Below are 15,885 nucleotides of genomic sequence, written 5' to 3'. Positions count from 1 at the left end.
CTCATACGCCCAACAACCCAAAAAAGAAAAAAATATATTCTGCCATTTCAGAGATGCAACAATGTATTAATGCATAATTTATGACTTGCTCATAATTAAATGATGGAGCCTGCGGTATGGACCATAAAAAAATTGATCTGCTATTTTTTTTTCTTTTTTGAAAGGGAAAGTTTCTATAAAAATTGCCCATGGACTGTTAACAAATGTATGTTCCTACATAACTAGGATACAAGGCTTATGACACTTCAGTAGGAATCAACTAGTAAAATAAGTACCATATTTTTAGGCTGCTTGTCAGGTGTAGGTATGATATAAATGAATTAAGATGCTGTACTTAGAGGGAACACATCTCTACAGTGCTTAGAAGTAGTAATATCTAATATCTAACTGTGGGTCATTTCCTAGGGCAACCTAAACAAATTGAGGCAATGAATTTAGTCCCAACTATCATATAACCTTTATAGCATCAGCCTTCCATCTATAGTACAGAAAGACATCTGGAGCACCCTCAGGATCCAGGGCCTGGGTGCAAAAGCTGCATCAACTACAGTTAGGGCTCTTTGCAGCAGCCTTAAAGAGGAGTTCCACATACAGAATAGAGATCATCTCTGTGATGCCCATATGGCCCATAGAAAGGGGTTATCCTGAAAATCACACATTTTGTTTGTAGGTGTATGGTCAATTTAAATGAATCTGGTACGCATGAGTCATATGATCTAATAAGACTTGACTCCCAAGTAATGTTCTTTAGCACCTCATCACTTTAGGTACATCCTGCCGTGAAGCTGCCTCCAGCACCTTCAGCATTAACAATGCTATTACCATCTAGAATCTAGCAGATAACATCCCCTTTTTTCAGGCTGACAACTTTCTTGCAGAAAATGTGATAACAGTAGATATATTGGCTTTAATGAAAGAAATAGTTCACCTGGTGCAGTTTCAGGATTTTCCAATATCAGGATTAATAAAGTTCAAAGGGTTTACATGACGGTGTAGTAAGTCTTGAAATTTATTAGGAACTTGAAGCTAAATTTTAACATTTTTGACAGATGGGGAAATGGCCTTAATGGATGAATTAGTTTTTTTTTTGTAAAATACTATTATTTAGTATAACAAACCTACAAAACGACTATATAGCTGAAAACCCAAATTTATATTTGTAAAATCACTTTTTATTGATCTTCAATTAAAATACAACATAATAACAAAGGAAAGAATCAGAACTAGATTGGCAGAGCACATGGGCGACTATATGGTAAATAGCAATGATACAGTATGTTACAGGTAAAGAAAATTACATCCTGGGGGCAACATCGTACAACCTCCCATTCATATAAACCAGAAAAACAAAACTGGTAACATCAAAGAAACACATACTAGTATACAGTGTTCAATACCTCGTAAGTGTCAGTACACAGAAGCCCAGTGCCGTGCGACATTTTTGACAGATGGGGAAATGGTCTTAATGGATGAATTAGTTTTTTTTGTAAAATACTATTATTTAGTATAGAAGGGCTGGAAGACATAAAATGACCACCAGTAGTTCCCATATAACTGCATTAAATGTGTAAACAAATGTGGCGGTGTTGTCAGCATTGTGTCAAGATACTGTACACATACCATGTTGGTGATTTATTGTCGGCAAGCAATAGAGGCTGTGGCAGGGCCAATTCCATCTGTACCCACAACAGAAAGGGAGCTGTGTTCAGAATTTCTTTAATTAAGAATGTGGCTTCTTTTTCTGTTCCAGCATGAGGCTGGGTTCACACTACATATATTTCAGTCAGTATTGTGGTCCTCATATTGCAACCAAAACCAGGAGTGGATTAAAAACACAGAAAGGATCTGTTCACACAATGTTGAAATTGAGTGGATGGCCGCCATTTAATGGCAAATATTTGCTGTTATTTTAGAACAACGGCTGTTATATTGAAATAATGTCAGTTATTTACTGTTATATGGCGGCCATCCACTCAATTTCAACATTGTGTGAACAGATCCTTTCTGTGTTTTTAATCCACTCCTGGTTTTGGTTGCAATATGAGGACCACAATACTGACTGAAATATACGTAGTGTGAACCCAGCCTGAGGCTGCACCAAGCTTACACAGTTAGAACAAAACTTCTTGATCATATGCATGCTCATTGCAACAAATGAGAGATGTTTATATTTGTGCATGCATCTGTTTCATTGCATTTTATGTTTTAAAGGAAAAGCCAAATATACACACAATTTAGTGGGAACCCTAAGAACATTTTGTTGAAAGCCTGTAAGCTTGGTTAAACTTTATGCTTCTATCATTTATCAGACAGATACTAAAGGCAGTTCCATAGGTGAAAAAGTGATGGAAACTACTCTCCCTCTGCCTCTACTCTCCCCTCCCTGCATTTTTACATGGTTGATATGTATGACTCATAAATGTTGAATATGGTGTATTAATTGCTCACTTAATAGTATATTTGGTGTTACTTCATGGGAAAACATTTAATGTGATTTTATTTTTATTTTTTTTGGGGGGGTGAAAAAAAAATATTTTCACAAAAGATGGATTTCTTACAATTTCTAAATATCTATCATACATTCCATTTCTTCTAGTAATATAATTTGTTTCACTATGTCGACTCTACATTACAATGAAAAACTATTTTTTAAATGTCTTATCTCTTTTCTCTACAGGTCCTTGAAAGACTCTTTCAAAAAGGATTTCACGTGGCAGCCTCTTGTGGGGGTGGAGTTGACTCCTCGCAGTTTAGCGAATATGTACTATGCCGAGAGGATAGAAGGGTGCAGCCGAACACAATGAGGATAAAACAGGAGCCTCTGGACTGATGGTTCCTAAAATGTCCTTGTCACCATTGAAGTGTTCACTAGTCCTTGATGTGAAGAACCTCAGGACCTGCAAACCAGTATTATTAGACTTCATATGACTTATTGTTGCCAGTTTGTGATATTTTTTAACAGTAACTTTTGACATAGCCAATTGAACAGCCCGTTACTCTCAATGGATGAGACAAGCTCATCTCAACAGCTGTGCTGTAAATGACAACCCCGGTAACAAGGATCCGTTTACCCATTTCGAACTGCTGCAATACAACAAAGCAGCCAATCAGAAATGAGCACAAAAATGTTTGGCTGGTATAGTCTAATGAACACGTCCCAATAATGAAGATATTACAGGCACACGGAATAAGCTGCATTGTCTTTTTATAGATTTTATGTGTCATGCAGATTGCTTGTCGCAATCATCTGATTATTCAAACGTCTGTTCCTTTGCGATGAGAAAAGGGATTACTTTTATGGCCTCTCAGATGGATAACGCGGAAACATAGGACTAAGCAACAATAAAATGTTTGACAAATGTAAAGCTGAAGACCAGCCAGAAGCCAGCTCAGAGGCTCTTATGGAATCCTAGGGTGTCCAAACAGTATAAAATTTGGATTTTATGCAAGGATTTCACTAGAAGACATAATTGTTATCCATTCATGTTGGAGAGGCCTTATCCATCCTTGTCTTTTTAGGAAGACGTGAAAGTCAAATTAGGAATTAAAGAGGACCTGTGGCCAACCCACAAATAATTAGGTTTTCTATCAAAGAGTACCCTGGTTACACACTATTTTACCAGTTCTTGATATACCCTCCCATTTCTGAGATATGTGGATGTATGGAAGGGTGTAAACTTAATATAAGTAATAGTAGTGGCTATCAGGTGATGAGTATGATTATATAGTTAGGGGTGTGTATATTAGGCACAAATGCCCCTCAATGTAAAACATTCACACCTCCTCATTATGAAATTACACCCTCTCCTGATTCACTCCCATTATTAAAATTAAGTTCATTAATTAATTAAATTAAATTAAAACCTGTATCTCAGGACTGAGAGGGCGCTTCAAAAACCTGTAAAAAGGTGCACAGTCAGGGCACCCTGTAATGATAGGAAATTCTCATTTTTTTGAAGTAGGCCACAGGTCTTTTGTAAAGGAGATGATTCTCTATGCTTTAAAACCCAGAGCAGATCCGTTACTACAATCCGGAATTCAGTCATAATCCTATAGCCCTGTCATAACAGAAGAAAATTATTGATGGGTGGGGACATACACCAAGGCAGCATTACAGGAGAAGTTGTTTTTTTTAAGTGAGTTTGAAAAATTCCTCTTTTTTTATGTTTTTAAATGTTAAAAAGTATAACACCATTCTATGCACATTAATTACACATATATTTGTATTTTAAGGGAATGTCACTAAGACAGGCCTCTTTTAAAACAAGCCTGACAGAAAAAAAGTCTAGTGGTCACAGATGCACCAGGATGGTATGGGAAGGAGGGTATTCAAAGTAAAACACTCCACATTTTTATAGCACATTTGTTGGTTTTCTCTTTCTTCACGATCTTTCTCAGTCAGTACTCAGAGACAAATCGTGTAACTTTGAGGGGAATATCATGTCAATAGTCTTGGCAATGGTGTTTCTGATTGGCCGAGGAAATAAACTACATGTGCACAGATAGCACTTTGGAATACTATTGGTGAAATTGTAACCACTAGTGTAATTATAGACTTAGGGCCAGTTCACACAATGTAAAACTGGCAGATTTATGCAAGCCTCTGTGTCATACAGGCCTCCCATAGACTGCCTGTCTGACACGGAGGCTGGCGAGATTCAACGGCAGAGAGTTCAGCCACGGAATTCCAGCAGTTTTACTCTGTGTAAACTGGCCCTTACAGGGGGTTCAGTTTTGGTGACATTTATATTGAAGATTCTCAATTTGCATTTTACATGCAGATGACTATTTCTAGTTAACCATTCTACTTGCCACATCGTTCTTTGATACTTACAACTGGCTCCCCTTTGAGTCTGACAGATCACCTTCAGCTTGGAATATGCCGTCATTTGTCACTTGGGGGGGGGGGCGAGATATAAATAGCTTCTCGCTACATCTCTATAGGAGGTTATTTTGTCCCAATGAATGATCAATGCATTAAAGACAATGTTCTTTTATAAGCCACCTGTTACCCTTATACATAAGGGTAGATATATCTATGATGAGTACAGACTACTGGTTTTCTCAGAAATAACAGACGTTGCTACATACTATATTCAAAGCTTGGGTACGGATTATCTAATGGATTAAGAAGAGCTAATGTTAGTAGTGAAGGATTCTGAAGTGTAACATTATAGTTTCCAGCCATGCAGCCACTACATATATAGGGCCATTAACAATATATTAACTATACAAATGGCCTCAGGTAAACAATTCTAAATGAGAAAAAATTACAATATTCAGCGTTTTTATATCTGTTTGAGTCTGGTGCTGCATTCAGATCTGTATATATATTATATGTAGAATTGTATATTATACATTATTGTAAAAAACTATTGTCATGTACTTGTGTATACATATTTCTAATATAGTAATTCATGCCATAAACATTTCTGTATAGTAAAAAAAAAAAACTAAATCTCATTGCTTTTGTTTCTTTTTTTTGGTCTTCTTTCTGTTTCTTTTCTTTGTCTTTTTTAAAAGACATACACCAAACGGCCATAACATTAAAACCATAGCACTAATATAATGTAGGTCTCGTGTCACCTGACCAGCAGTGACACATCCACTAATGATCATTCAGATATAGAGCTTTGGAGACCAAGTCAATGTCTTCAACTTTTTGCCATGTTTCTCAAACCACTCCTGAGCCAGTTTTGCAGTGTGGTTGGAACATCATCCTGTTAAAATATACCACTGCTATTAGTGAATACTGATTTCCTTGTCTGCAACAATGTTTGGGTAGGTGGTACATATCAAACATCTGTTTTCCCCAGAAAAACATTGTTCAGATTGTCACACTAGCTCTGTCAGCTTGGCTTCTTCCCATAGATGCATCTATCCATCTTCATAGTGAAAAAAAGTGATTCCTCATGCTGAAATGCACTGTGTATGCTGACATTTATCATAGCCAGATAGAACTACGGCTGAAATCACAGCAGGTTTTTCTAAACTGCCACTGCAGTATTTGTGCCAAAGCCAGAAGTGGATCCAACAGAAGAGAGAAGAAGTTCAAGTCCTGCCTTTATATTTTCCATCCTATTTGAACACACTTCTGGTGTTGGCACAAAAAGTGCAGCAGCAGCTCTCCAAAAGACTGCCCTTTGTGATTCCAGCCGATCAGCAATATGCTATTTGTACAGTCCCAAAAAGAATTAGGAGCGAGCACCAGTGTGCATATACGGTATATGTGGAATACTCTGGGTCAGGACTAGGAGTAGAGGATGCACAGGCAGTGGATATTCAGCTGGGTGGTGCATAAAGCTAAAAAAGCTAAATCCAAATCAGTCCACGTAAGAAGAAAGAGCTAGCACTCACCGTTTGCTGAAGCATAAAATCCAATTTATTCGGGGTTCAATACAGCATGGGTCACGGGGAGGTATGCTATTTGTGCTACAGTTCTCTGGTTCAGACAGGCTAGCCTTTTTTCCCTCTGTGTATCAATAAGCCATGACCGTTCATATCACCAGTTTACATTATGTCCTTCATTGGACTGCTGTTTGTAGGTACTAATCACTGTATACTAGGAACAACCCTCAAAATCTGCAACCCATAAGAGATGCTCTAGGTTATCAAGCCAACACAATTGCCTCTTGGCAAAAGTTACTCAGAGCCTCATACTTGCCAATTGTTTTCAACTTAACACACTTTAGGCCTTATTCACACATTCAGTATTGTTTTCGAGTCCTCCTGCACAATCCGCTAAAAATTACGAATTGGCCATTGCATCATATATATATATTTTATTTTTATTTTTTTACTGACTGCACAATAGCTAGTTAACAAAGTTGAGTAGGTTGAAAAAAAAAAAAAAAACTAGCACCAGTATGCTCAACCCCTAAAAAAAAAGGTTACATAATCGCTTATCAGCCATTTTACTTTGCCATTTCTGGTTTGCTTTACTGTAAGGCAGTTCTGTTAATCAGTTAATTCTCTTTCTGTTTGCAAGCACATGTGCTCCTGCAACTCCTTCTTCCCGGCTGTGGTTGCTTAGAAACACAACCTTATGACCTATGAGTCATGCGTATTTTTTTTTTTACCAAAATACTTATGCCAAAGAGTTTACAATCCATAAAAATTTGCGGATCTCATTGATTTCTATGAGATGATCCGTAGAGAAAATCTGGGTCCGCACTAGGACATGTCCTTTTTTTTCAGCATTGGTTTGCATCCTTGTAATCTCCGGATCGTGTGAATAGCCCGACAGACATCAATGTGGACTAACTCAAATAAGGAAATACGGATCTGCAAATTACGGGACGTGTGAATAAGGCCTTACTCTTGACTGTATGCTGTATGATATTCCAAATGCCATTATGCGGTAATTAATTTTATTCCTATGCATGGTTTAGAGGTACTTCTAAATGTCAGATAATAATCCAATGTACATTTACTGTAGATCTGAGGCTGTGGAGGTCAGGGATGTACAGTTTGCACTCGCCAATCAGCATAGAGATTAGCCTCATCAATAAGGCTAATCCTTAAATTTTTCCGATGCTTGTAAATGGGGTTTAGGGAACCTGACTCTTTTGTATTGGAGACAGACTATTATTGCATTGTGGATGTCGATTTCAGCATAAAAAAATTATCAAAATACATGTCAATCTTAACCATGGTATAATAGCATTAATGTTATACATCATCATATAGAATTTCCTGTTGGTTGATTGTTAGTCAAGTCCGTATACTGGCAAATGTGTTGCTCCTGTTTACTTGTATAGAATTGATGTGATTTACATTGTTTAATTCAGCTTTCTGTACATAAACACTTTATACTTAAATGGCATTATGCTCTCCTAAAATGTACCTGATGCCATCTTTTTCCTACTGTGCCACTCTGTGGGCGAGCATAGACCCTGTGCTCATATTATTGCACCCACTGCCGACTGGCGTATAATGTCAGATGAAACCCCAGGCCCCCTTTTCTGTCTGCACATGGACCAGGTATAGAACTGGAGGTTGTATATATAAGGAGTATGTATAGCCAGATAATAAAGTGACAGAAGAGGCTGTCACCACAGACATTGACCTATACAGCTCTTTTCCCACCACGTTTTCTAATTCACAGAAACCTAACCGTTTACCTGATCCATCACACAAGTCATGACCATGAGCAGCCAAGTTAAAAGGATTATTGATTTAATTTTAGGAGATTTTAAAAAGTTTTCTGGTGCAAAATCAACATAATTTATTAATGAAGGTGGCATGGGACAAGCTCAAACTTCACCCAGGCATGCCATGGTCTCAGAGATCAGAAATTTAGCATGTAAGTACATACTGTAGGTAGGTAAGAATCCTAGTAACAAAAGGGTGTTGGCCTTATTCAGAATAGAGGTCACTATGGATCTTACCTAAAACCACTTGTGCTACTTTTGCTTCTCTGGCAAAGAAAATGACCACTCCTCATAAAAATGGTATATGTTGCTTTTAAGCAAGTATACTGTATTTTATGGGCACAGCAAAGGGAAAATAAATGCAGCATCTTTTGCCTAAAGTTCATATTTTATTGAGAGGACAAGCATGACATTATTGAGACATGTCATCTTAATAGTTAATGTCGGTCCTAAAAGCATTCCTGAAATGCAATCTTCATAATTTTCCTTAATCTATTGACAATTATACAGTAATAACTTGAAGGAAACCTTCACTATGGGCAGCAGGGACATAATGTCAATCTAAAAGGATAACAAGTTATGTTTGGATTCTTTTGCAGGGTGTGGATGGAAACTTGTCTACAGGAACACCGCTAAAGCCCCCGCTTTAGTTTGATGTAGAGGGGATTTTCCTAGTCTACATATAAAGTCTTAGCCTATAATTTCGTAGCCTAAAGGCTTCTATACACAGCGGCTTCATGAAGATTTGTGTCAAAAAAACATTTTTTTATGTATACGTAAATGTAAAATACAGAAATAAAGACTGATAATAACACACATTAATACATACATTAGAAGTCACATTCTTGTCCATAGGGGACACTGTCAAAGTCATTATAATTCTGTACAAGGGAGACAGAATTATACTAAGTGTATTCTTGCCCACTGAGAGCAGCATTATAGGTGTTAAATTCTTACTGATCAAGGGCAGTAGATGATATATTTCTACACCTAGATTCAAGTCACCTATGGTAAATTCACAGCCATGTATATACATATAAGGTCTTACAGCTGACAATGCATATCAAAGCAAAAAACAAAGCCATGAAATGGAAAGAACTATCTATAGAACTTAGAGACAGGATTGTGTAGGCACAGATCTGGAGAAGGGTACAAACAATGTCTGCTGCACTGAAGGTTCTCAGGGGCACAATAGCATCCATCACTCACAAATAAAAAAAAAAAATTAGGAAGAACCAGGAATCTTCCTAGAAAAGCCACCGCACCACACTAAGCAATCAGAGAAGAGAGGCTTTCCACACTCAGCACAAAAGATCCACAAATGAGAGAAACTTCCAAAAGGTCAACCATTGCTACAGCATGGAATTCAGAGAAAAGGTCCAGCACTCCAAGGAGATACAATGTGAATACTTCTTTATTGCAAAACCAAAATAAAACCAGGAACAAGTAAAGCAATTGACGCGTTTGGGGTGCCACAAGCCTTGTTCACAACTGAATATAGCCTTACAATAGGGGCCTCTATACAAAAGAAAAACACCTCCACTTTTGACCCACAGGAAATGTCAGCTCAGCCAATAAGATGTGAAGTATATAAACTATGTGAAATGGTATTTTAATTTTCTATATGACTCCTTTTTCTATTCCCATGTAGGGAAAATGCTTACTGTATGTCAATGTGACAAAAACTACAGCACTATGTCTTGCAATTGCATGTATTTCAAAATCTTCGGCTGATAAGTATTTTATAGATACAGTAGGTAGATAGTCTGTTCTTCTCTTTTATCTACTTTTGCCTCAGCAGGGCACTAAAACAATTCTGCTTTAATATTCTGCATATATATATATAAAAGCAATCTTCAGAGCTGCACACTCCCCCCACCCCCAATTAACGCCATACACATGTCCCTGTGCAGCTATGGAATACCCAGCAGTACATGACCAGCCCTGATGAATGGTTTGGCTGTTGTACATGTCACAGACCACATCTCTTGCATAGTTTGGAGTCCAATCTCTTTTGCCCTCTAGCAGAACAGACATAAAAGGTGGCTTTCCCCTCCAGGCAATGTTTGACCCATGGCGGGGCCATTTTCTGAGAAAAAGAAGCTGCAGGCTCCAGTGCTTATTGTGTGCAGTGAGAAAGCCCCGGGCAAGTCATGTTTGTGCTGCCTTCCTTCCAAGTCAGCCTTTTTTAACTGAAGGACTCAATCCCCTTCACATTTTACCTATATATGTATAATACCAAGCAGAGGTTATGACATGTTCATGCAATGTTGAAAGGAGATGGAGCTCAGAGTATGTGACACCCCTAGACAGCACATTTATTATTATTATCATCATCATCATCATCATCATCAGAAAAGAGCTCTAACATTAACATTTAGCAATTATCATTTAATACAAATGATTGAGGTAAGATGTCATTACTCAACATCTCATTGTCAACCTCTGTGATTTAGTGGTCACTTCTTCCATACAGTCTGCCAGAGGAGCAGCTTCAAGCTCCTGGGCCCCTATGTGAATTGCATAAGATCATGTCTAATTTATAAAAATGGTGTGATCTTAAGAGTCATCAGTATTATAGTTGTATTAATAGCACATGTTTGGTGTAACCTCTGTCATCAGATATATTTCTATAAACAGTATATTTGTCTGTTCTTTGCCCATTGCTAACCATGTAATGTTAACAGCTAGAACCAAAAGAATAGTGTGACGTTCTTTAGGGGCTCAACCGCCTGAAGATGTGGGCTGCCCAAGATGTGGTTACATCAGTGCATAATGTTGTGGTACCCTTGCAGTAGTGTTACATATTTACTGCAATTTTGTGAAATTCTTCTTTATACCACAATTTTGCTAAATCTCTGTACAAATGTGACAGTGCTACAACAGTAATAGCTGTTATGCAGTGGTTCACTGTGGCACATGTGCCACTGTTTTATAACAATGCATGCACTGTTATGAAGAGGCTTGTCGGCAGGGAGACATTGAAGAGTGTGAAGTGTGAAGTAATGGGAGGAAGAGAACAACCAACATTCCCCAACCAGGAAGGGTTTCTGCTCCGGCTATTTAACAAAATTGGCAGCCAGCAAGGGGAGGGGGGAACATAATAGACTATCACTGCTTACCTCTCCCGATGCCTTTGCAGTGCTGTCTCACCACTCCCGCCAGGCTTGGGATCTCCTTTGGTTGCAATGTCAAGACCTAGTTGATGGACTGCAGGATAAGCCACTCAATGACTGGGGCAGGACACCGCTGCAGGCACTCATGGCTCATGGGACAATCCACTAGCTGGTCGGGTATTTTCCCCTGAGTCATAGTAACTAGGGGGGAAATGCATGGGGTCCTGGAGACTGTGACACGGCACTCCGCAGGCATGGGAGAGGTAAGTAGTGATTGTTTATTATGGCCCCCCCCCCCTTGCCGGCTGACAAATTTTTTAAAATGGCCAGACTTCTTCTTTAATTATACATGTATTCACATTTTGTAGCACTTTTTTAAAGCCCCCCCCCCCAGGTGACTACTATGAGTTATACATGATTGCTCATAGGGATCGATGCAGTACCTAGGTACTGAATTGATCAATCATTTCTGCACATGGTGACATGATTGTCTTTGACCACAGGACAGCTGATCTTAGCTGTTTCTGAACGATATTATCAAAAATATACAGAGACTGAATGCACCATGGACAGATATCTGAGTAAAGATCACAGAGTGGAGGCCCCAATGTGGCTGATCCTAGAGGTGGGCATTAAATGACATGTTTGGTACAGTATCTCTGCAATGATGTACCACAGTTGAACAACTGACCTGGGCACCAATTTGATACCTAATAAAGTAAAAAAATATATAAATAGAATGCCCCCCAACCCCCGACTGAAGATATAATGCCCTGCCAGAGTGAGGATATAATGCCCCCCAGATTGCGGATATGATGCCCCTGTTTCTACGCCCTTCACAGTCTAATTATTGTGACAAGTTATCTGTATTCTTCAGATCCATACTATTACAATGATTTCCAATTCATGAACCTTTTATTTTATTTTACTACTTTAAAAAAAAAAAAATCATATTTTTAAAAAAAGTAAATATGCTTAAAATTGCTCTATTAATTGTCTCATAACAATAAGACAATTAAAACATTACTACTTTTATTATCTGTGAATCGTGCTGTTCAGCGCCGCAAACACGTCCTATACAGCGCCGCAAACACATCCTATACTGACATATAGTAACAATGTCAGTGGTTCTTGGTTATATCCTGTGGGTGCACCATTGGAGTTCAACAGGTTGGTGGTGAGAATTGATCATCATACCATAATCCTTGAATGGGAAATGGTATAGGAACTTAGCTGGACGTCAGCACCCATATTATTAGAAGGTCTTCCTAGACCATACTGCCTTCTTTTAACAACATTATGCTTGGTGCCATCAGACTCAGAACACTAGAGAAAAGTGATTTACAATATACGGGAAAATTTATTCCAATATCAATTCTCTGGGCAAAATATCGGTTCAATACCGGGATTCCCTGGTAGTTGATACTTTATGATAAGCTGTACAATGGCATGGCTTAATATAGAGTATGGACAAAAAGAGAAAGGAGCTGCTGCACCTCACACCTATGGCTGACACTAATGCCTCTCGGCTACATTTAAAAACCAACACCATGATGTTGGTATATAATTTGATCAAACAATATTGCCTCATGTACCACGTGCAGGTCCCCTGGTTCACATGAGTCCCTACACAACCTCAACACTGTATCAGTGAGCGACCGCCAACTCCGCAAAGCGAGTGCAAACAGGGAAGGGAGGCCATAGAATGGCTCTGCAACCCCAATGTCACAGGACCAAACCCCAAGTGCCCCCTCAAACCCAGCAGGCGCTGCCGGCAGAGAAAGCGGCCACCAAGCAACACAAGTGTGAACATGGTCTTACTACTCACCATTGCTCCTGCAGATAAAATAGGAAGAATAGTAGGTACTTGCCATGTGTGCACAGGTGCTTCCTGCTAATTGGGGTCACATTGGTCTTACAAAGGAGGAGTGCTAGCTACTCAGAAGGGTGAAAAGTAAAATATGGACAAAAAGAGAAAGGAGCTGTTGCACCTCACACCTATGGCTGACACTAATGCCTCTTGGTTACATTTAAAAAACAACGGCAGGATGTTGGTATATAATTTGATCAAACCATATTGCCTCATGTACTAAGTGCAGGTCCCCTGGTTCCTACAGCACCTCAACACCTTAACGCCCTGTCAGTCAGCGACCACCAACCCCGCAAAAAGGTCAACATGTCTGTTTTTTCCCTCCAAAAACTCAGCTCTGCACTCTATCTCACAGTAACAGTGGAAAACTACCAGCTTCTAGGATTCTTGTGTCATAGCTTGTCTTTATATTAACCCCTTCAGAGTATGGTGCAGGTACAGTGTAATTACAGTGAACATAAAACACAACATACCAAACAAAGTTCAATACTACAACACCGTACAAGTGTGCACAACAGAACAACACAGTGCAGGTTATCCCTTGAAAGTACAATAAAGTGAGATAGTGATGGCCTTCCATTATAGTGAATGTCTGCAAATGTCCATGATCAAAGGTACCCTTACTCCTGGGCACTGCAATAACAATGTTCATCTGACCCCCTTAAAGGGTGCTTTTTCATTACTAGTAAATCCCTTAAAGGTTAAATAGAAAAATAATAAATTTACTAATATTCTCACTATTGGAATTTTGTTCTGTTTACTGCTGGGTGTGTTAACGCATTGTCCATAGTGATGCCATGTGACTATGGCAGGACATTATGGGGGAGATTTATCAAAGGGTGTAAAATTTAGACTGGTGCAAACTGCCCACAGCAACCAATCACAGCTCAGCTTTCCTTTCAGCACTGCCTAAAGCTGAGCTGTGATTGGTTGCTGTGGGCAGTTTGCACCAGTCTAAATTTTACACCCTTTGATAAATCTCCCCCTATGTCTTTTAGGCCTTATTTACACGTTCAGTGATTTTCAAGGTCCATGGATGAAGTCCGCTATCTACCTCCACTGATTACACTGATTACACTGATTACATCACATCCATGTCTGTCATGTATTGCATAGATGTCAGATCCGTGCTATCTGTGAAAAACACGGATCTCAAAGACTTCAATGGGGGATTCCGTGCCGTCATCTCATCCGAGTTAATACATGTCCTATTTTTTCACGGAACGTACAGTATTGTGGGTCTGTGAAAAAATGGAACGTGTGAATAGCCAAATAGAAAGCAATAGGCTATAATATTGTCAGTGATCACGGATCCGTGATCACAGACAACATCATGGGATGTGTGAGTAAGGCCTTATATAGCACCAAGAAATGTTATAGTGCTGTAAAGGGATTGATCATCACCCACATTGATCCCCTCGGGTTCACAATGAACCTCACAATGTTTTGGAGCATGGGATGAAACCACCAGTACCCAGAGGAAACCCACACAAATGCTTTGTAGATGAACCCAAAACCCCAGTGCTGTGAGATGACAATGCAAACTGCTGCAGGCATATGATATGATGTCAATTTAGACATCACATCAAGGTACCAGGAAGTAAAGGTAGAAGTAAAGATGGGTATTGGCTGAATACTTACTTCCCCTGAGTCTTGTATAAACATGCACACACATATTAGCTGTGAAATTGTAAGATACAATTCAGGTATCAAACTGCTGAAACTATTAGATAGCTGTTAGGTCAAGAAGACTCGATGTAACTTTTTATATGTTTGTTTGTGCCTCCACTTCCAATACATAGAAAAATGCTTCAATGGCTCAAACGTGGTCAGCTTGTGATTGAGCCATTTCCCATATGTACACTTTTGAGTCCAAGACAAACATGTATACATGTGGGAAGCACCTAAACATAGTCAATATCTGACATTTGGGCCATTGGAGTCAATGGGGCCCATGCATAGTGTATAAAACATAAACAGAAAATTTCTTAAAAATATTACAAGACTGCACCCTCCAACATAGCCTGATAGCTGAAATACTACAGAACTACAACCCCCAGCATACCCTGATAGCTAAAATATACAAAACTACAACCCCCAGCATACCCTGATAGCTGAAACAGTACAAAACTACAGCCTCCAGTTTACCCTAATAGCTGAACTATTACAAGACAGCAACCCCCAGCATAGCCTGATAGCTGAAATATTACATAGCCACAACCCCCAGCATACCATGATAGCTGAAATATTATAAGACTGCAACCCCAGCATACCCTGATAGCTGAAATATTACAAAGCTACAACCCCAGCATAGCAATAGCTGAAATATTACAGGACTACAACCCCCAGCATACCCTGATAGCTGAAATATTACATAGCCACAACCCCCAGCATACCCTGATAGCTGAAATATTACAAAACCAATTACCCTCAGAATAGCCTGAAAGATTAAGTGTTATTGCCCAAACAATAAAATGATCACATTCCTGAACGCGCACAGTACAGTGTAAGCGCCAAAAAAAGTCCAAATTTGCGGAATTTTGGTCAAATCCAGAAAAATATTAAATGAAAAAGTGATTATAAGGTCACATATATACAAACATGGTACCAAGTAGAACTATAGATCACAGTCAAAAAATGATCCCTCACACCACTGCCCCACTGCTGCAGTGGGCGTGGGTCAAGCTGGGTGTGGAGAATCCTTGTGGGCACTGTTACGCAATGTCTGCAAACTATGATTGCCCCC

General features: G+C 39.0%; 1 protein-coding gene across 2 annotated transcripts in view; it reads left to right on the top strand.

Moving 5' to 3' along the window:
• The window catches only part of KCTD15 (potassium channel tetramerization domain containing 15), a 30,284-nt gene extending 25,381 nt beyond the window's left edge, over positions 1–4,903 (top strand). For both annotated transcript variants that reach the window (XM_069968554.1, XM_069968553.1), the window contains exon 5: positions 2,678–4,903. In XM_069968554.1, coding sequence (XP_069824655.1) covers positions 2,678–2,830 — 153 coding nt within the window. In that variant the 3' untranslated portion in view covers positions 2,831–4,903. The remainder of the gene's footprint in view (positions 1–2,677) is intronic.
• The last annotated feature ends 10,982 nt before the right edge of the window (positions 4,904–15,885 follow it).

The sequence above is a fragment of the Dendropsophus ebraccatus genome, chromosome 4 (assembly GCF_027789765.1).
Source record: "Dendropsophus ebraccatus isolate aDenEbr1 chromosome 4, aDenEbr1.pat, whole genome shotgun sequence".
Lineage (NCBI taxonomy): Eukaryota > Metazoa > Chordata > Amphibia > Anura > Hylidae > Dendropsophus > Dendropsophus ebraccatus.
Note: the sequence above shows the minus strand (reverse complement) of the source record. Positions and strands in the feature narration are given on the sequence as shown.